The 22443-nt window shown below is 42.8% G+C and overlaps 1 protein-coding gene across 12 annotated transcripts in view; it reads left to right on the forward strand.

Annotated features, from left to right (window-relative positions):
* Positions 1-22443, forward strand: part of LOC140731261 (dynamin-1) — a 239995-nt gene that overhangs the window by 206761 nt on the left and 10791 nt on the right. For 6 of the 12 annotated variants that reach the window (XM_073052818.1, XM_073052819.1, XM_073052820.1 and 3 more), the window contains exons 18-21: positions 7119-7130; positions 10131-10307; positions 12626-12867; positions 13023-13247. In XM_073052818.1, the coding sequence (XP_072908919.1) occupies positions 7119-7130; positions 10131-10307; positions 12626-12867; positions 13023-13247 (656 nt within the window). The remainder of the gene's footprint in view (positions 1-7118; positions 7131-10130; positions 10308-12625; positions 12868-13022; positions 13248-22443) is intronic. The other 6 variants (XM_073052822.1, XM_073052824.1, XM_073052827.1 and 3 more) reach the window with 2 other exon arrangements.

Below are 22443 nucleotides of genomic sequence, written 5' to 3' on the forward strand. Positions count from 1 at the left end.
CTTTCCAAAATGTTAACTGCTCTTCCTTATTCTCCGCTCTCTCTCTCTCTTTCCAGTTTTTTTTCTTTTCTCCTAACTTCACATTCTTTTGTTCTTTCCCTTTTGTCTTTTTATCTTTATGTCATTTCCTTCTCCTTTTTCTTTTTCTGACATGAGAGCTCTCTGTACCTTTATCCATGTTTCAAGGTTTTTCCTACTGTCCTTTCTTGCACTCTTTGTCTGTCTATTTATTTATTGCAAAACAGCGCAACATAGGCTCTTCCAGCCTTTCGAGCTGTGCCGCCCAGCAGTCCCCCGATTTAACCCCAACCCAATCACAGGACAATTTACAATCACCAAGTAACCTACCAACTGGTACATCTTTGAAATGTGGGAGGAAACCGGAGCACCTGGAGGAAACCCACGAGGTCACAGGGAGAACTCCTTACAGGCAGCATAATTTGGATCTTAATTATGTTCTTATATCATAATGGCAGTGGAGACTGCAGATGCTGGAATCTGGACCAAAGCTCAAAACTGCAAAAAGGAAAATGCTCAGTTGATATTTCAGATCATTTGGACTCCAAAACAATCAAAGTTTCTGGTCATCTAGAGAGATACAGGGTCTCTACCCAAAAGATTAACAGTCCATTTCCCTCCACGGATGCTGCCTGACCAATGGATTTTTTTTTTTTGCTCACATTTACAATTATTGCCCTGTTCAGGGTAAAGACTGTGAAAGATGCAAGACACAGTATGGAATCTGCCACCCAAACCCGTTTGACCTATTTGTGAATCCAGTTAGATGCTGCACTGCCACCTCTGAATCCTCTTTGACTCTAAGTGCCCACCAAAGACTTCTCGTACAGTACAATATTGCATGAGGTCGTTTGGCCCATCACGTCCATACCAGCTCCTCGCGGAGCAATCCCATTCATCCTCTTCTTATTTCTTTGTATCTCTCACACAGATATCCATTAAAATAATTTAACCCTTTTTTAGGCATTAACCTTCAACTAAGTGGTGATTTACAATAAGTAATTAGCTTAACAGCACACCTGGGGAAATCCATGTAGTCATGGGAGGACAGGCAAACTGCAAGGACAGCACCTAAGGTCAGAATTGAACCCTAGTCCCTGGAGATGTAAGACAGCCACTGAAGTGGAGAAACCGATAAATGTGGCCATGCTGGCATTCCTTAAGAGTCAGAAACTAATAATTTAAGCACCAAATTGGGTTGAACTTGCCTAAAGCCTGAAGTTCAACATGTTATCCAGCTTACAGTACCTGTCCATCCACATGGTAGGGAATATATTCAGAGGATATTCCTCTCATTAAAGTTTTCTGCCAGAAACCTATTACCTAGTAAGTAATACATTGCCATTATTTCTCCAGATGACTTTGCCAGAACCCAAAAATAGAACTTGCCCATGTGTGGCAGATAAGGACCCTCAAATTATGCTGGAAGTCTGAAGCCATGGTGTGCATTGCAAGAGAACATTGGATTCTTTCACTCAGTAACTGTTTGGGATGTCCCTGCTCCTCAATGTTGCATCAATACACTTCCTTGGTTTTAATTACATCACTAGTGGTGGTGGTCATGACCACAGGTGCCTAGCATCTCTCTAGAATTCCCACTCCCAATGTCTTTCTCTTTCTGTGAGCCTCAGGACTCACATCATCAAGTTCAGGAACAGTTACTACCCCTCAACCATAAAGCTCTTGAACCAAAGGGGATAACTTCATTCCACTTCACCTCCCCCATCATTGACTGTTCCTACAACCTATGGACTCACTTTCAATGTCTCATCTCATGTTCTCAATATTTATTACTTGATTATTTATTATTGTTCTTTTTGTATTTGCACGATTTGTTGTCTTCTGCATTCTGGTTGAATGCCTTAGTTGAGCAGTCTTTCATTGATTCTGGTATGATTATTGTTCTATAGATTTATTGAGTATGCCCACAAGAAGGAAATGAATCTCAGGGCTGTATATGGTGATATATGTGTACTTTGATAGTTTATTTTGAACTTTGTATATCTCCATTTATCTTTCCTATTTCTTTATCCATCCATCTAACCATGACCTTACCTCTCCTTTCTGAACATCTCCTTACATGGTTCAGTGTCAGACCTCATCTGATTATTACACACACAAATTGCTGGAGAAACTCAGCAGCTTAGGCAGAGGAGATAGATAGTCGATGTTCCCAGTCGGTTTGTCTGAATGTAGTCCCATTGCTTTTGCCGCTCGGGAGGAGGCTTGATAGAGGTGATAAGAGGCATGGATGGAGTGGACAGCCAGTACCTTTTCTCGGGGTGGAAAAGGCTGATACCAGAGGACATCTTTTTAAGGACTTGGAGGAAAGTATAGGGAGGGATGTCAGAGATCGAGTTTTAACATAGAGAGTGGGAAGTACATGCAATGCATGCAGGGGTGATGGCAGAAGATGATCCATTGTGGACATTTAAGATACCCTTAGCAAGGCACACGGATGAAAGGAAAATGGAGGGCTATTTGAGACAGAAGGATTGGACTGATCTTGGAGTAGGTTTAAAGGTCGTCACAACATCATGGCTGTTGTGTGTTCTATGAAAGGTGCTCTATAGCTGCAAGCTGTTGTTAAACAGAAGGAAAAGAAGCTGGAGTTGCTTTATTAAACCTGCTCTGACATTCAATAGTATCCTGGTTAAGACAGGGTGGGAAGAGGAATAGTCCAGGTAGCTGTGAGTGCAAGAGACAGGGTGGGACCTGTCTCTTGCAAAAATGCTATCCCCTTCTCACAATTCCTCCATCTCCACCGCATCTGCTCTCAGGATGAAGCTTTTCATTCCAGAATGAAGGAGATGTCTTCCTTTTTTAAAGAAAGTGGCTTCCCTTCTTCCATCATCAACTCTGCTCTCAAACGCATCTCTCCCATTTCCCGCACATCTACCCTCACCCCACCAGCCTCCAGGTCCAATGTATAATTCTCCATAACTTTTGCCACCTCCAACGGGATCCCACTACCAAGCATATCTTTCCCTCCCCCCTCTTTCTGCTTTCCACAGGGATCACTCCCTACGCGACTCCCTTGTCCACTCGTCCCCCCCATCCCTTCCCACCAATCTCCCTCCTGGCACTTATCCTTGTAAGTGGAACAAGTGCTACACCTGCCCTTACACTTCCTCCCTCACCACCATTCAGGGCCCCAGACAATCCTTCCAGGTGAGGCAACACTTCACCTGTGAGTCGGCTGGTGTGGTATACTGCGTCCGGTGCTCCCGGTGTGGCCTTTTATATATTGGTGAGACCCGACGCAGACTGGGAGACTGTTTCGCTGAACACCGACGCTCTGTCCGCCAGAGAAAGCAGGATCTCCACACATTTTAATTCCACATCCCATTCCCATTCTGATATGTCTATCCATGGCCTCCTCTACTGTCAAGATGAAGCCACACTCAGGTTGGAGGAAAAACACCTTATATACCTGCTGGGTAGCCTCCAACCTGATGGCATGAACATTGACTTCTCTAACTTCCGTTAATGCCCCTCCTCCCCTTCTTACCCCATCCCTGACATATTTAGTTGTTTGTTTTTTTTTCTCTCTCTCTGCCCATCACTCTGCCTGTTCTCCATCTCCCTCTGGTGCTCCCTCCCCTTTCTCCCAAGGCCTCCCGTCCCATGATCCTTTCCCTTCTCCAGCCCTATATCACTTTCGCCAATCACCTTTCCAGCTCTTAGCTTCATCCCACCCCCTCTGGTCTTCTCCTATCATTTAGCATTTCCCCCTCTCCCAACTACTTTCAAATCTCTTACTATCTTTCCTTTCAGTTAGTCCTGACAAAGGGTCTCGGCCCAAAACGTCGACAGTGCTTCTCCCTATAGATGCTGCCTGGCCTGCTGTGTTCCACCAGCATTTTGTGTGTGGAGTGAGAAAGGCTCTGCCCCGATGAAAGTTACAATTATTACTAAGCAATGCAGTGGTTTAATTATGGGGTTTTGTGTTTTTGATCCTCCACATCAACACGGCACGGTGGAGAGCGCACTCCATAGCGATCTGTCACTGGATCGAACTCGGGAACTTCTGTTCCCGAGCCCGGCACTGAAACATAAGTTCTTAAGTGTTTTATATGCATAGAAAGGTAAAATATATACTATATACTAAGACAAACGTTTGACTAACTGACGCTAAATAATACCGGCTGTACCTGTTCCGACTTACTTATTGAGAGAACTTCCGATTTTTAAAAATCCTGATCCACGATAACCTACGCACATCCTCCCGTATACTTTCAATCATCTCTAGATTACTTATAATACTTAATACAATGTAAATGCTGTGTAAAATGGTTGTTATACTGCATTGTTTAGGGAATAATGACAAGAAAAAAAAGTCTGTACATGCTCGAACAACAAGTGCTGGAAGAGCACTTCCGGGTTTCTGCGATCCGCGGTTGGTTGAATTTGTGCGTGTGGAATTCGCGGATAAGGAGGGCCGACTGTACATATCACACCAACACTGCTGGCAGAGGTTCAGCCCTGGTCTCGAGGAGCTGTGGGGTGGGGAAGGAGGTTTGCAGTAGGTCATAAGACTGTAAGATTCATGATTCATATTCAAATCCAGATTCTTTGTAATGGAATGGGATGAAGGGCTTTATTCTGCGTCTCAGTGAAATGAGCACTGCAGATCCGCACTTCTAGTTTCAAGTTCACAATAATATTCCTAATTATGTCAGAGATCTGGCAACCTTCGTTGGAGAGAGAAAAGTCATAGGGCTAACTGGTGATGGGAAATGGAATACAAACAGGCAGTTGTGGCTGGTGAGTAGTGATGGTGGGAATGGAGATTGGGTAGGGGAGGGGAAAGGTGGATAGAGGCGGGGCGACCATTTACGTTGCTGCGATTTTCCAGAGGGACCTTTGCTCTGATTTGAATATTACTGTACCCAAAGAAAAATGTAGGAGATTCTGGAAATCTGAAGTCAAAATAAGAATGGAAAATAATGGAAATACTCAGCAGGCCAGGCAGCATCTGTGAAAAGAAAAACAGAATTCATGATTCAGACTTGCGATTCTTCATCAGAACTGGAAGACACTAAAAGAGGGAAAGATGCTGTGTGGTACCTGTGCGCATGATCACTGATTGCTTTGGGGTCGTGGGAGAGAGGAGAGGGAGAAAGAGAGATGGACAGATAGAGTGATAGAGATCTGTGTCCAGAGAAGAGTTAGGGAAATTCAAACACAGGGAGGAGCATAGGTTAGTTTAGGGTGAGAGGGGAAAAGGGACCTGAAAACTTCTTCACACAGAGGGTAAAGAGTAAATGATTGAGCCGTTAGAGGAAGAGGCTAAGGCAGTTACACTGGTATCATTTTGAAGCACTTAGGTGGATACATGGAGTGGTGGAGCTTGGCCAAATGCAGGAAGTTGGGACTAGCTGGGTAGGCACCGTGGACAGCATGGGCCCAGTGGGCCGAAGGACCTGTATTTGTGCTGTATTGCTGTATGCCTGTTTGATTCTATGTGTATAAGAGAGAGAGACTGAGCAACAGAGAGAAGGATTGCTTCATTTCCCAGCCACAGTGAGCTCAAAGAATCACAAATCAGGATAGACATCCCAAGTCAGCCAACAGAATTCCTGTGGCAAGAAACAAAATTCTTGAGATTCTCCGTTGTGACGTGGATATTCTCATTTAAAGGGAGATCTGTAGCTCACACTGCAACTTCACTGAATTTCAGCACGCCTTCCTTTCTGTGACACACTTCTGGTTTTATTCCACACTGGGGTATACTGACAATCTTCCATTGAGGAGCTCTAGCTGTTGTAATTTACAGAGTAAATGTTTACTGAAGCCAACTGAAGATGCTTGACCAGTATCATTGACCAAATACACTTCATTTCCCGAATGCCCAGCGGCGTCATCAGCAATTGCAAAATTAAAGCAATTAATGTTGTATACAGAAAGAGAGTGGGGATTTCTGAATCAGAGCTACCTTCTTTCTCTCAGAGCCTACTCCAGCACTGGTTATAGCAGAGAAGCAGAAAACCCATCCAGGGCTCCTGCCTCCGTCATGAACGATTGTTGGTATAGTGAGGGCAGGGTTACACTTGGGGCAGTGAAGACCTCCACAGCCTCTTGGCCTAACATGGCAGTTGTGGCTTTGCAGAACAGGCTAGACCAGAAAAAGCAACACACAGAAAATGCTAGAGTAACTCAGCAGGTCAGGCAGCATCTATGGGGCCAAAATGTCGACTGAATTCTTTTCCATAGATGCTGCCTGACCTGCTGAGTTCCTCCAGCATTTTGTGTGTGTTGCTCAGATTTCCAGCATCTGCAGATTTTCTCTTGTTTTAGACCAGAAAAAGAGGAGGGACCATATCACAACAGATCTTCTCCCTTCCTTCTCAGTCCTGAATACCCAGAGCCTGGACTGACACCTTACTGCCCTATTGTCCTGTTTATTATTTATTGTAATACCTGCACTGTTTTGTGCACTTTATGCAGTCCTGGGTAGGTCTGTAGTCTAGTGTAGTTTTTTTTTCTGTGTTGATTTTACGTAGTTCAGTCTAGTTTTTTGTACTGTGTCATGTAACACCATGGTCCTGAAAAAACGTCGTCTCATTTTTACTATGCACTGTACCAGCAGTTATGGTCGAAATGACAATAAAAAGTGATTTGACTTGAAAAAGGGTCTTGGCCCGAAATGATGACTGTTTACTCTTTTCCATTGCTGCTGCCTGACCTGTTCAGATCCTCCAAAATTGTGTGTGTGCATATGTGTTGCTTTGGATTAGAAGTGCCAGCAACATTGATCACAACCTTTTAGAATAGAAAATACAGGAGGAATAAAATTCATGCAAATAAATCTCAGGGTAGTATATGGAGACTTCGACCATTAATTTATCTTGTACTTTGAGGTGTTGGAATTCTGAACTTAAAATAAAACCTGTAAAAGCTGACCCTGTTGCAGTGACTACTTCCTGTGTCCTGTTTCATTGATGGGTCTGCTGTGCGTTAGAATGCCTCTAACACTGCTCTGCTTGTCCATTCATTTGTTCTTTTCTACTTGCTCCTAGTTGCTAAATGGGTGATTAATTGAATAAATGAATTTTCTTCCTCCTTTAATTGGTTTAATTTGCATCACCTATGACAAGGATAAGGAAAATGTAAGTAGGTTTATCTCTCTTACCCTCCTTTCTGAAACAGAGGCAGTTTCCTTCTCTCTGATTTCAGAGTTACTGCTTATTTCTTTTGCTCTACCTCTGGTTGTGCCTGTCTGTATTTGATTTGCATGACCTAGAACTAATTTTGTTATTTGCCTGTGTCCTTGATATGGTTGCCGTGTTTCCCTGTCTGAAGTCAGTGGTGAGTTGCATGCCCAGTGGTTAATACAGTGCATGCTCTGTTTATGATGTGTTCTTCGCCATTGTCTTCGTGGTAGAGGATTGTGTGCACCAGAACGTATTGGCTTGTCAACTCCGTGGCTGTGGACACATTATTTGAATTGCTTCTCACCATTTTAGAGTAAATACATCTCATTTAGGTGAGGTAATGCATATTTTATTTAACAAGCATCTGCTTCCATTCAATAATCAAAAAGGTAAACCATTCACACTGGTTTAAAAAAAGAATCCTACTGTCTTATTAAGATCACAAGCATATTTGCTATAAGCATGACTATTATGATCACATATCTGATAGTAGTGCCTATAATCCAGTTATTATTTCCAAAAATCCAAATAAGATTCCCGTCTAGGTACATGTGCTGTGTGGCAAGCATTGGACAAGACTGGTGATGTGCACTGCAAGCTGAGATTGCTCTCTGTGGTAACATCTGCACTGCTGTGAGAAGCAGTCCTCTTTTCCTGTCCCAGAGTTGGAGGGGCCACCCATGTAGACATTACTGCCTCACTCCAATACCACACCCCCCCTTCATTTACAAAGATGGGACTCTGAATATCAACATATTTTTCCAACTAGTTGCGACTCAATATTGGAAACTGATTCATTTAATAACAGGAAACTTCGGCTGGTGATTAAGAACAATGTCATAAAAACTGTGAGGTGGCTTGGAGAATAAATTGCGTATATCTGGCTGTTTCTGAGATGAAACATTCACTTCCTCAGAACTTGGAATGCACAATTACCAGAGTCTACACAATGAAAGGATTGCTAATGCTTCAGGAACATCCTGGAGATGGCTAGAAATTAACTATGAATCCCTGAAATCATATCATTTTTGCCATTGACATCTATCACTTCTGTTTCACAAGTGTAGGCAATTGGAGGGTGGGGACACTTTGATTGATTGACAGCCAGTAATCATCCAATGGTTAAGAAAAAGTTGTGCTTGCTTTCCAATCAGCTGTGGGGAACAGGAGCACTGTGAAGATGAATCTGTCAGCTGACTAATGGTATGAGTGAGGGAGCAAAGTGGTTTGATGGTCCCTCTAGGAATTAAATCACGCTGGAGCTGGCAATCGTGAAAGAAATTCTATTCATTCCCTGGGGCCTTCCCCGGGTTTCTTGTGCTCTGGTGAAAATGAATGAAGGTATTCCTTCAGTGACTTCCAAACCTTAGACTGGTTTCCAAGAATCTGTTGATTGTGGTGTAGAATATACTCAGCAACTGAACGTCCAAGATATCATAGTCCTCTGAATGATAAGATCTCCCTTCACCTCCTTCATAATCCTCATCTTGACACAAAGGCTCTGCTCTGTTCTCTTTAGCCTTAGAAATGGACTCTCAACTTCTACCCTTTCTAATAATTCAATGAAATTCTTTATATGGCACAACAGTAGCTGAGTGGGATGCAAGGGAAATGCCCTGGGAGAGGCAAAGGCCGAATCTGTGCAGGGAGAGGGTGGTTGAACATTTCTGAATTTATGCAGCACTTCCTTTGGGAATTAGAAACTATTTACACTACTTTCCCTCAAGAGAGTAAATATTATAGATGGAGTTCATGAGAAGGCAAGGTTATACACAGTCTGTGGAATTAGCTGGTTAGGTGAGATGAAAGAGCCTTTTTTGTTCCATTCTTGACTAGAAATTTAGCTCAAAGAAAGAATCCATATTGAGAGAAACATTTCTTATATTTGACCCTTCTTAGCTTGGGTGAGATCAGCCACGGTAAACCTCCACACAGTGGGGTTTAATATAAATGGAAATAATTAATTTTAGAAAATACAACAAAAAGAATTCTCTATTCTATTTTCAAAAAATATTAAAGAAGAAATTTAGTTTGAAGCATATATTATTAAATGAGGAGTTATTTCATATTGCCAGATTTAATATGGGTAGGACAGGATGGGAAGTTGAGTGACAGGGGAAGTGTGTCTTAGCTGGTAGGGGATCCAGCCTCACTGGTGTCTATAAATATCCTTAGGTGGTGCCTAGAGGCTGTAAGCATATTTAGAGGTCTGAGGAATTACAATGAATTTCAGTGGATTTAAGGACTATGCAAGTGATTTGTGATCATGATAAGGCATTTGTCAGTCAAGGTCAACCATGGATATTGCATCCTAGCGGTCTAGATACGCAAACCAGAGCAGTACAATATGGAGAGCAAGCTTCCCCTCTCCACACATCCAATGAACCCAAAGGAACGGTAGAGACCGATACAATTTAGCACCAGCAGTGTCGCAGCAGTTACCAATTAGCCTTGAACTCAACATAGAACTGCTCAAGGGACTCCAGCTCCAGATTTTTCTCTCAGGGTTTACTCCCGAAGCCTTTGACATTCATGACCATTCTCTGGGAATATCAGTACTATGTGTAAGTTCTGTGAGTATCCCAGGACCATGTGAATAATTATAAGGGCCTAACTACACTTACGATATATTCTGTTGGTGTTGTGTTTATGATTTAGTTTATAGCATTCCTGGAAACAAGTCATATCTTGGAAGAGTCTCTTTGAAAATCTCTGCTTTTTAGTAACATCAGATAGGTCTAAAGGTCAAAAACCTCTTCTAAGGTTATATTGACACTGGACTCTGATCACTGCCTCCTTTCCAAAAGGATGTTCAACAGTTTACACAAGGAGACTCCAGTGCCTCCAGTGGAGAGGATGTCCCTTCTCCTGGGGCCTTTAAAGAGCAGAGTGATTCACTGAGATTTTTAGTTTATTTGTGGCTACAACCTAATATTTCTTTTCCCCCTTCATAAGCAGCAAACCGAGAATGAAGAGAATGGCTCTGGGGACAGTTTCATGCACTCGATGGACCCCCAGCTGGAGAGGCAGGTGGAGACCATCCGCAACCTGGTTGACTCGTACATGGGTATTGTCAACAAGACCATCCGAGACCTCATGCCCAAGACAATCATGCATCTCATGATCATCAATGTGAGCACCAGTTTTGGTTCCTTGCATTTACTGAAGAAAATGTCTGAAGGGGCCCCAGTTTGTGAGAAAGAACTTGGGAGCGCAAACAGAGGCGAAGCCACTAATCTTTCTGAAATTTATTCTTGAGTTGCAAGCACCATTGTCAAAGAAAGACATTTATTACCCACCCAGGGATAGTGTTGAGAAGATCTTGGTGGTTCCTGTATTTTGACCGAGCACTGACGCAGTACCTTTTGGTTGGGATGGTGTGAGAGGGAGAACTGGGACTGGTCATGTTCCCATGCAGGTCCTGTCCTTCCCAATCCAGGAGCGGGCTGGTTTGGGAGGTGCTGCCAGAAGACTAATGGGATGTCTAGAGTTTATGAATGTAAATGCAATTCTTTCTTAATGCCAAAATGCATATAACCTGAGTTAATTTCATTGTTGTCTTCCTTGTTATCTTTTGAACTTTAACAGAGACAGACTTGGAGGATAATGTCTGAGTTATGTTTAAAACAATGTTCCTAGGTATTTTCTCTTTCAATATTTTTATTAGTTTCTGCATAAAGGAATACAGAGTACAAGAAGATATATATTATAAGTCAAAAGAAAAAATAAAATAGAACCAAATACATTGTATTAAAAATACAGTTACAATCACAAAACCCTGTATTCATAAAAATTAAATTAAATCATAATATTGAAATATAATAATTTTGTTATACAGAAGAAAAATCTAAACCCACTACCAAAGTCAGAGCTGTTAGGAAAAGCAAGAAAAAAGGGGGGAAAAGTACCCTTATAATAAAATAAAATATATTATTAGCCACCATCTGTACTTTTACAACAAATCAAAGGTTTTGAAAATAACTCAAAAATGGTCCCCACAATGTACAAAAGTCTTGGGTAGATTCAAAAACTGAACATCGGATCTTCTCTTAATTTAAGCATGACATAACATCCCATAACCATTGAGCATGAGTAGGCGGAACAGAATCCTTCCATTTAAGCAAGAGCGCCCTCCTAGCTATATGAAAAGTAAAAGCCAAAATATGCAAATTAGGTGTCTCTGAAATAAAGTCTTTTCCTCCAACAATACTAAATAATGCGGTCAAAGGGTTAGGCTTAAAATTTACCTTGAAAAGTACTGAGAAAGTTTGTAGTACTTCTTTCCAGTATCTTTCGAGGCTCAGACATGTCCAAAACATGTGAATTAATGAAGCTTCTCCGTTATTACATCTGTCACAGAAAGGGGATAGATCCGAATAAAAACGAGATAGCTTATCTTTAGACATGTGAGCCCTATGAACCACTTTAAATTGTTAAAGGGAATGACGGGCACATAATGATGAAGTTTTAACCAATTAAAAATTTTCATTCCATGTTTCCTCAGAAATTGAAGTCTGTAATTTTTAATTTTGTCTATAGGAACGTTTCTCATTCCTAACAACATACCATAATATTGGATATTGAACCATTATAAAAAGGTTTCAAATTAAAAATTACATCTAATAAGTCCTTATCAGAACTTATAGGAAATGTATATAGTTGAGAACCCAGAATGTCTCTAATTTGTAAATAACGAAAAAATTGAGTTTTGGGTAAACTATATTAAAACAATGTTCCTAGGTATTTTAAGGAGTATACCCTTACTAAGACCCCTCACCCATCCACCCTGCCCAGGAGAGAATAGCATTTAGATTGTTGAGCTCTATGTATCATTGTCACCTCTTTTGTTTTACCTGCTATTCCTGAACAAATCATTCCTAGTGCGGCAAGTGAGAGAATCCAATCTTACACTCATCCTTCCAATCAGAGGCCTTACTGCAACATCTCCCTAGGATCAGGGTCATATCTTCAGAAATGAAGTCACTTTCTGCCATTGAAGGACCTATTTGGTGTGTGAAGTTCTGGAGAGCTGCTGTTTTATGTCAAAGCTGCCAAGCTCCTCCCTCCCTGTTGGTTGGCTCCATATGGGAATGCTATTGGCCTAAGCATTTATTTTTATCAGAAGTTGGTGTTCTGGGCAAGCTTAGAGGCTAACTTGGTTGGGAAGGTCCAAGGAGGGTTAGGCCTGATCCTGGGCCTAGATTTGAGCTATCGTATTCATCTTCGAGTCAACACATTTGGATTTGGACCTTGGCCTGTGGTCTGAGCCTGGAACTAGGTTTGATCCTGCAACTCTCACGTGATCTGGTGCCCAGGCCAGTGCTTGGTTGTGATCATAACCGTGATCCCGGTTGTTCACTTTATGTCGGGTGGTTTAGCTGTCATTCGTAAAGGGGATTGAAATTCAGTGCAGGACTAACTGGTGCCCCTGATCTTCACTTTCCTGACAGACAAAGGACTTCATTCACTCTGAACTCCTCGCTCAGCTCTACTCCTGTGCAGACCAGAATGTCCTGATGGAAGAGTCCGCCGAGCAGGCGCAGCGGCGTGAGGAGATGCTACGGATGTACCATGCGCTGAAGGAAGCCTTGAATATCATCGGTGACATCAACACCAGCACCATTAGCACCCCTCTCCCACCACCTGTAGATGACTCCTGGCTGGGAGTCAGGGAACTACCATCTGGGAGAAGGTAGGTAAACATGAATCCTGCCCCAATCTCACCCGACTGATGCAAAGAGACAGCACAGTGCAGCCATAATGTGTGTTTTCTATGCAGTATCCACCCTCTTTCTCTCTGTGATATTGAATCATTAATAATTTTCGTTGGTTTCTGCACCCCCCCAGATCTCCGACCTCAAGTCCAACACCACAGAGAAGAGCTCCTGCCGTTCCCCCCGTCAGGCCTCTGTCCCGTGGCCCTGCCCCTGGTCCACCACCTCCCTCTGGACCACCTCCTCAAGGACCACCTGGCAGTGCCCCGCCAATCCCATCTCGACCTGGGACCGATTCATTTGGGGCTCCACCTCAGGTCCCCTCCCGGCCTAACCGAGCTCCGCCCGGCGTCCCCAGGTAAGAATTCTTTGAAAGTGCCTTGCCTAGAAAATGAAGCGGAAGGAGATTAGGTCATCACAACACCAGACTGTGCCAATATCTTGACCTGGCGATGCCCCTGTGTATTTATTGAAATGATGGCCTGCCCATTTGGGTGGGACGGGGCTGAGCAGCAGCTAGGAGTTATAACAAAACACTTATACCAACTCTCCATGCAATCTCCCATTTCATTTCCACCCAATGGTCATAGAATAATTCGAGCTGCCCACTAGACCATGATCATCTGAGTTGCAATGAGTTGTCAGGCACCTCCTCCGATCAATCAGTGTGCTTTACGAACTCCAGTCCCTGTAAATCAGAGGGGTATCCTCACAATATTTTTTGAGGTTATGGGATGGTCTCAGCACACAGAAGGTAAGGAGGATGGAACAGGGTCATGAAATACAGCAACAGTGCAGAGGAGCAAAATGGATCATGATCAATTCTCTCTCAACAAGAAGTGCCTGAAAGTAGAAGAGTGTATTTCCAGTTAGAGTCGGAGCGGGGGGAAAATGGTAAGAAGATAAAGCCATGCACTCTTTATCTGAACTCATAACAGGATGGGTAAATGAATGACACAAATAGAAATAAATGAGTAAAATTTAATTGGCATTACAGCGATGATATTGCAAAGCAATCCCGATTGAGGTCTAAATAGTCCAGGATACTTAATTCTAAGAAGAAGCAGGCAAAATTGACAACATAAAAAGAAGATTTGGGTGAATCCTCATCTTAAAAGACAGGATCAAAGGAGATAAATGATCTTAGCTCAGAACAGTTGAAGCTAGGATTGCATTGGGAAGAGTACCAGGCAGAAAATATTGGTGGGAGTTTGTTTATAGACTTCCCAAGCAGGACAGGCAACGTAGGGTATATATCTGGAAATTAGAGCTGCGTATAACTGGGGGGTGCAATAGTCCCGAGAGACTGGCGATACCAACTTAACAGTAATAGTGTGGAGGAATGTTTCAGGGATGGTTTTCTGGATAAATGTGTTAAGAAACCAATGAAAGAACAAGTGAATTTACTTTTAACATTCTGTAATGAGAAAAGGATTCATTGACAATCTTGAAATTAAGGTATCTTTAAGGACCAGTGACCATAATATAGTAGAATTTTATAACTGAACCATAAACATTTAGTTTAGTCAGGTATTAGATTTTGGTTAGGTAAATTGTGCTTAGAAGTCTGCAAATCTGTGCAATTCTCATTTCAAAAGGGCTATGAAAATTATGTTTAAAAAATCAATACACTTATTTATTACTGCATGTGAGGCTATTTAACCCGCTGCTGGCTCCCAGCTAACCAGATAGACAGGTCCTCTTCTCATAGAAATTATACAGGTCATCTTAGTGGCCAATCTCACCCAAGCTGAGGAAGGGTCAAATCTAAGAAATGCTTCTCTCATATGGATTCTTTCTTTGAGCTAAATTTCTAGTCAAGAATGGAACAAGATATGCTCATTCAGCTCACCTACCCAGCTAACTCCACTGACTGTATATAACCTTGCCTTCTCATGAGCTCCATCCATTGGTGAGATTTCCCTGTGGTGTAAATATCTAGCTCAGTTCTAGCTGTCTCTTGTGTTTTCATCCCTATTCCTGTAAACTCTCTTGCTTTTCAAACTTTCCCTCTTTTTCCCATTTGTTTTTCTGTTCCCTGAACTTACCTCTTCCTCTGTAGCTGTGTCTGAACATTTCGTTGTGTGAGGTTTTTTTTGCTGTATTGTCTGTCATGGTTGCCTCCCTATTTCGATTTCCCTGCTCAGTTATCTGTGTCCCTACTTGTGCTTCTCCTCTCTCTGTCATCTCCTGCCTGCCTCAGTCTAGCTGAGTGAGTGTCTTTTTCTTTCCTTTCCTGTCTGTGTGTCTGTACTTGCCTCTGCCTGGTTCACTCGTTACATTTGCTCTACCACCCCCCCCCCCCCCACCCCTTAGGTGTATCCCCAGCTGACTCCTTTAATAGCTATTCCTGCAAGCTGCTCAAATGTTTTTGAAGTAGTCAATTTAACAAAAAATTGACCCAGGGCATAGCTGAAGGGTCCTCTGGTGTAGTGGTGTGCTTATTGCTGGGTTTGTTGAAGGAGGAAGCAGCAGTCTGGCCTGTGTGTTCACTGCGAAACCACAAGGAAACACTGAGGCCTTTGACCAGCCTGAGACCAGCAGCCTCACAATCCTGATCCATGGGTTGAATTCTTCTTTCCCCACCCCCACCACCTCTGCAGTGCTTTCCCTGGAGATCAGGTATAACTGATGGGTGAAGCAGCTTATAACCATGGATACTTTATTATCTTGCTGATAAAGCCCTGTATAATATTTTTAAAATGGCTTGTCTTGTATTTTTAAAATTGAATTTCATTTAAAACCATAATTATTGAGATTACTAAACCAGATGTTGCTGTTTGGACTGATCTTGTCCTCAACCATTTTTCAAAACATAGTCCATCATGGCCCAGAATATATAGTATCAATGACTTATCTAGTTACAGATGCTCCCACTGGGGAATCACCATCTCGACAAATAGCCAATCAGTCTGACTCAGAATCCTACATGATCCAATAAAATCACCCCACTCTTCTCAAAGTCAGCAAGTACACAAAAGGTCTTATAATCTGCTTTCTGATTGGAAATCCCAATGTTTGAGCACCTGGCTCATTGAGTGCTAATTCCTAAATCCCTTTCACCCTTCAGGACCCTATTCCTATACTCTGTCACACACGGGTACCCCAAATCCCAACCTCCCCCACACACTGGGACCCCAGTTCCCATACTCCGTCACACATGGGTACTCCAGTTCCCATAAATGGTCACACATCAGTACCCCAGATCCCATACTCACACAACACATCGGTACTCCAGTTCCCATCCTCCCACACACACTGGTACTCCAGTTGCCAAACTCTGTCACTCATCGATAGCTCAGTTCCCATACTGCATCACACACTGGGACCCCAGTTCCCACACACACTGGGACACCCCCCCCCCCCCAAGTCCTCACACTCCCACACATGCCGGGATCTCAGTTCCCACACTCAGCACACACGCAAAGACTTCAGTTCCCATTCTCCCACACACACTGGGACCCTAGTTTCCCCACTCCCCTTCACTCTTAGGGAACTCAGTACACATATCCCATCATAAGGGTCCTGGTTTCCACACTCCCTCCTGCTTCCCATCCTCCTGTGAAACTTAGCAGGAGTTCCACTTAAAATTATGGGGTTCACTGGAAGATTTATTATTCTACTGTCATAACAGCTTAAAAAAGTAAAAGTGTGCTGGAATATTAATAGCAGTAGCATCCAGAAAATTGGCTTGCTCTTTACCACAAGTTTCAAGTGAACCAGATTAATGGATTTTTTTTCAACATGGGCCAAGGCAAATCAAAGAAGGGGGGTCTGACAGAAAGAAGAATATAAATCTAGTTCTTCGTTGAGGTCACTTAAATGGAAGTTAGAGCAGCGGATGAAACTCTTTGTCACAAAGGAAGGGATGAAGGACGTCTCAGTGTTGAGGGTGAGAGAACGAGTTTTCACGATGGAATGTCCGAGCCTGGGGCCTCAGTATCTGAAGGAACAGATACTGCTTGTTTGGGAGAAGGGGTCAGAGGTCTCTGTGAGCCAAGGCAGGGGGACATAAGGGTGGGGTGTGTGGATGGGACAATGGATTCTTAACATTGTTGGAACCTAAGAGAAAAAGGTGTGAGGGGCACCTGCAATCACAAGAATGTACATTGATATTTCCAAACAGCGCCACCTTTCACAAAAAAATCTTCATGTTCCCAAATTGAACATCATTGTGCACCTCCAGAATTATCAGCATCCATATTGGGCAGTATTGTTCCCCAAGTAGTGATGGATGTTGGTGTACAATCCCAGTTCAGTAATGGAAGACTTCTCCCCAATTTAGCCAGTGAGCTTACACCTGGGTGACGTGGAAAGGGGGCAGCAACGGGACTGAGCCGTAAGGCTCTCAGGACCCACCCTACTTCGGTTACCTTCAGTTTGATCAAAAAACCCTTGAGTTTGGTCTACAAAGTCTTCAAAAATTCTTGTATGCAATGCTATCTAGTAACTGACTCTCACCATCCTTCATAAAAACTGTCCACATTTCACCAGATTCAGATGGCCAACATCCTATCTATAAGTCATTCAGCTTCCTTCTGTACATTCCATTTGATCCCAATATTAATTATATTGTGTTTGCAGAAAGTAAAGACAGGATAGGAAATGGGTAGGATACAGTTTTATAGTGTAAAAGAACATGATGCCATTTTCATTCCATGAGCTCTGATTTTGCTTAAGAGTTAAAAAAGGAATGTCGACCAATAACATAATGGAAGAAACTCCTAAGGCATGGTGGTGGGGGGCGGTGAGTGTCCCAGTTTTAGTTCCTGTCATTATATGAGAACAGGCAACTGTTAGGATACACCAAAGGCGATGCAGAAAATAATGACTGGAATTTACACAAAGCTTAGAAAAATTCCAGTCTGCTGTATCTCATTTCACAGAGATGGATTGGTGGGACAGAAGTTTGGAAGCTGGTGGTGGGTAGAAAGTGTTCTTTGGCGTGGAGAAGAGGGGAGGGCTGGAGAAACTCCCACCAGGACTGTGTTGGCTGACGCCCCATCTCCAAACTCGGTGGCCACTGCTGAGACCTTGTTCCTGCTGAACGCGGTCAGGAATTCGCTTTACTCAGTGTGGTCAGAAGGAGGAGACGTTGAACTGGATTGTACTGACTCTTTTAAGAGGAAATGGGATAAATACACGACAGAGTGACAAATATTGAGCTGTGGTTGAGGTTACATGCGAACAATGTTCCCTCTAATTAGTAATGACCAGCGTGCACAAAAATCTTGTGCTGTGCAATTTTTTTGCCCAGTGACAACAACAGTGCGTACTGAATAATTTCTTCAATAAAAGCATATAAATAAGTGAGTTCTAAAATCTGCAAACTAATCTTCACAAACTCCATGTTGTCACACCTTCTGCCTCAGAAACTGGAAAAGGAAATGGGATTGCACATGATCGTGAAATATACTTAACACGCCAATGGGGTAGAGGGTGACAACCTTTTGTGTGCAGTTTAAATTCCTTTGTGCACTACAAGCAAACAATGTGTGTGTGCGCAAACGTGCACACCTTAGAGGGAACATTGCATGAGGAAGGAAGCTTGGGTTCTAGATCAACAAACATCATCAGTCAACAGCCATGTTGAACGCCTGTGCTGTATGCTGTAAGTTTTGTCCAATTCTCACTCCTTCTGGGGGGAAGTTGTTTCCACTATGTGATGGCACAAGGAACTGTTTCCCTGTGATACCCATTTTCACTGCTGTGCACTTACATCTCTGTTGTCATGGTCACCTTCAGCCCAAGTCATCCTTCATTGTCCCTCACGCTATGTACACTGAGTTCTGCCTTCTCTTGCCTCTAAACAATCTGTTCATGGAGGTATGTTGCCAGCGTGGTGACACCAAAAGTAGCAGTGAGCATGTCAGTCATGGTGGATAAGGAGGGAAGGAAAGGTTCTTACTGGTGGGTTAGCAGAGGCAATACAAATGAATGGTGCGAGACCAAGGATATTTAAGTCATACTTGTGTATGGGTTGAAGCCCTAACTTGCTAACTGGGCCATTGGTACTCTGGTGTAATGAATGTGTACGCCACGTTCCAGAGGTGGAAAAGGATGCACACACACAAGCTTCTCGTAACTCTGAGAAACCCAGACAGAGACCAACAAGCCCAGCCAGCAGCAAGGGTTGTAAGAGTGTAGTGAAGGAAATGAAGGTAATAAGATGGTGCAAAACACAAATTGCTGGCACAGGCAGTCAAAGTTTCAGATGGAGATGGAATGTCACCCGCCCATTTCTGAGTTCCTCCATCTTTTTTGATTGTTTCAGATTCCAACATCTGTAGTGGTTTGTGGATCCATGATCAGGTGTTTAGGTGAAGAGTAATAGCTATTAGTGGCTTTATCTCCACACTATGCAGACGTACCTTTCAGTAAGATCACTGCATGTCTACTATCTTTATTTTCCCTGCACAATCCGTCATTCCTTATCAATGGCCCCATATCCCCTGACTCTCCTTACGCCCAAAAACCCACCAGCATCGCTTCATACGATTGCACGGCCTGCTTGGAAGGGATTTCCAAAGATTTACTACCATCATGGGCCTTCCCCGTATCTCAATCTTAAATGACCTGCCACTTATCTTGAGATCATCATCTTGAGCTCTGGACTCTTCAGCCCTTCAACTCCTCTGACACATCCTCTTAAGACTTTTTGTTTCCATGAAATAGCTTCCCATTTGCTGTTCCTAAGATTATGAGCCACTTCTGTTCTCCTGATAGGAAAAGCTTCACATGCCAAGAATGTATCTAATAAACCTTAGATGTGACTTTCATGGAACATAGAACATTGCAGCACAGTGCAGGCCCTTGGGCCCCCAATGTTGTGCTGACCTTTTAACCTGATCAATCTGAACTTTTCCTACCACATAGCCCACAATTTTCTTTCATCCATGTGCCTAAGGTTCTCATACGTCTCCTCCCACCACTCTCTATGTAAAAACACCCTTGCCTCTAATATCCCCGCAATACATTCCTCCAGACACCGTAAAGTATTGCTGTCTCGTATGAGGTATTTTCACCCTGAGAAAAAGTCTCCAGCTGTTCACCTGATCTATACCTCTTATCATATTATGTAGCTCTATCGAGTCACCTCCCATCCTCTTTTGCTCCAGAGAAAAGCCTTAGCTTGCTCAACCTATCCTCATATCCTCTCTAATCCAGATAGCATCCTGGTTAATCTCCTTGACACCCTCTCTAAAGTTTCTACATCCTTTCTAAAATGAGAGGACCAGGTACATTATAGGAAGGATGGCACATACAGGCAGTTCATATTTCTTCAGGCAGGGAGACCACAACTGCACAGTGATGGTGAACCTGGTTTCAAACATCTGAAGAGAGGGGTTGGCCGAGGAAGGGAAGAAGCTCTTCAGACTTGTTACCTAAGGGTCACCAAGATGGCAGATAAAATTTAGGAGGAACTCTGACACGAGAGCTGGTAACAACCAACCAACCCCTGCCAGAATAAAAGGCTAAATGCACTGGGATTGGAGAGGGTGCCAATTAAAAATGTCATAACAGTGATTGATAGATCTTTGGCAGGAGGGAAAGGGAGCCCAGGTAGATAGAGATATTATTCAGAATGTTCTAACTCAGGGGTTCCTAACCTTTTTTATGCTGTGGACCAGTATCATTAAGCAAGGGGTCCATGGACTCCTGCTCTAAATGAATGATAGAAACCGTTGAGGGGCCGAATAGCCTGCCCCAGTACAATGATCAGTGAAGCACTGAAGGGTTGACAGAGCCTGATGTTTTTGATGGAAGAAGAATAAGTAGGAGGTTGTAATTGGAAAGTTGACAGCTCATCAGAATTCCAGCTTTCTCTTCCATCCTCTGTGGTGAGAGAAATTTTCAAAAAAGTCATGAAATAGGATCAGGCCTCGTCTAGGCCACTGATTAACTGCAGTTTTAAACAGATACTCTGACCCGTTGTAGTCAGGACACGTCTCAATATGAAAATTGAGTTTGCAGATACAAGATGACCATTTAACTCCTCAATTGAACTGCCTATTGGCCAATGGGTTTAATTATCTGACACATAAATCAGGACTCACTGTTAAATACGTGTCAGTTGCATGCCTGTGAATTACTGAGTTTTCCTTTGGATTGTTAAACGCTGAACCCTGCTGCACCACTGTTACACTGCCACCCAGTGGCCAGGTTAAAATCTGGTCTCTGCAGAAATGTTTTGTGTTCCTCTCCCCTCGCCTACATTAAATCAAATCCATGCTCTGTGAGAAAGTCTGTTAGGCTGAGACTGCAGTGGACAGGGGGAGTTGGTTGGTGCTGTGAGTCAGTTTGCTGTCCAATCATCTCTTGGGACCTCAAAGCCATCAAGTCATAGAAAAGTACAGCCCTTTGGCCCATCTAGTCTATGCTGAACCATTTAAACTGTCTAGTCCCATTGATCTGCCTCTGGACCATAGCCCTCCGTACCTCAGTGGAAGAAATTGTCTACACTCTGGGGCACATGCAGAGTAGGGTGCATGGAGAGGACACGGTGCAGATGCCATTTTTCAACACCACAGGGTCATCAGGTACCCACTGGTGAGATCAATGGGAGAGCTAAGGGTTGAAATGGAACTAGTGCAGTGCTGGAAGCCCCTAGATCTTTTACAGGCAGAGAAATCACGGGGAAAGGATACGAGGTAGGTAAATAAATGGAATTGTAATAGTAGTCAAAGTCAAATTTATGTCATATACACAAGTACGTGTATGCATAAGGCACAGTAGGCACAATGGATATGCAAAGTTTATGAGAAAACAAATCAGCAATACAAATTTTGCAAAATGATACAAAAGAGAAGGCAATTAGAACAAAACATAATGAAATCAAATTCTTTCTTTTTCAATCTTTTGAATTTTTCAAAGACAAATACATAGTGGTCATAATAGTACATAGAGAGTGGGATTACATTGTTGGCAATTAACACATGTGAGTAGAAACTATAGGTAACACCAATATAATTGACCTCCCAAACTCTTCATATAGACAAGATACAAGAAAATAAAAAGATGGGGAAAAAACCCCAGACTGAAAAAACAAAATCAAAGTAAACTAAACTAAACAGAACTAAGACTAAACAAAATCAAATTCCATGGTAGTGCAAAGTGGTTAGAATGTTGCTCTATTCAGGTAGTAATTAGGGTTGTTTAGGTTTGTTCAAGTACCAAATATTGAAGGGAAGTAGCTGTTCTTGAGCCGGGCGGTTTGAGACTTCACAACCAAAGATTTAAAAGGGACTTGAGGGGCAACTTCTTCATGCAGAGAGTGGTGTATTTGTAAAATGAGCAGCCAGGGAAACAGTTGAGGGAGGTATAATAACAACATTTAAAAGACATTTGGATAAATGCATGGATAGGAAACGTTGAGAGCAGGGGTTTGCAACCTGGTTTATAGTAGGGACCCATGGCATTAAAAAAAAAGGCTGGGAATCCCTGGTTTAGTGGGTCATGGGTCAAACACAAGCAATTGGGACTAGTTTAGGAGAGCACCTTTTGGTTTGGGCAAGTTGGGCCCAAAGGTCTATTTCAATGCCCTCTCCACTTAA

Source organism: Hemitrygon akajei, chromosome 7, assembly GCF_048418815.1.
Source record: "Hemitrygon akajei chromosome 7, sHemAka1.3, whole genome shotgun sequence".
Taxonomy (NCBI): Eukaryota; Metazoa; Chordata; class Chondrichthyes; order Myliobatiformes; family Dasyatidae; genus Hemitrygon; species Hemitrygon akajei.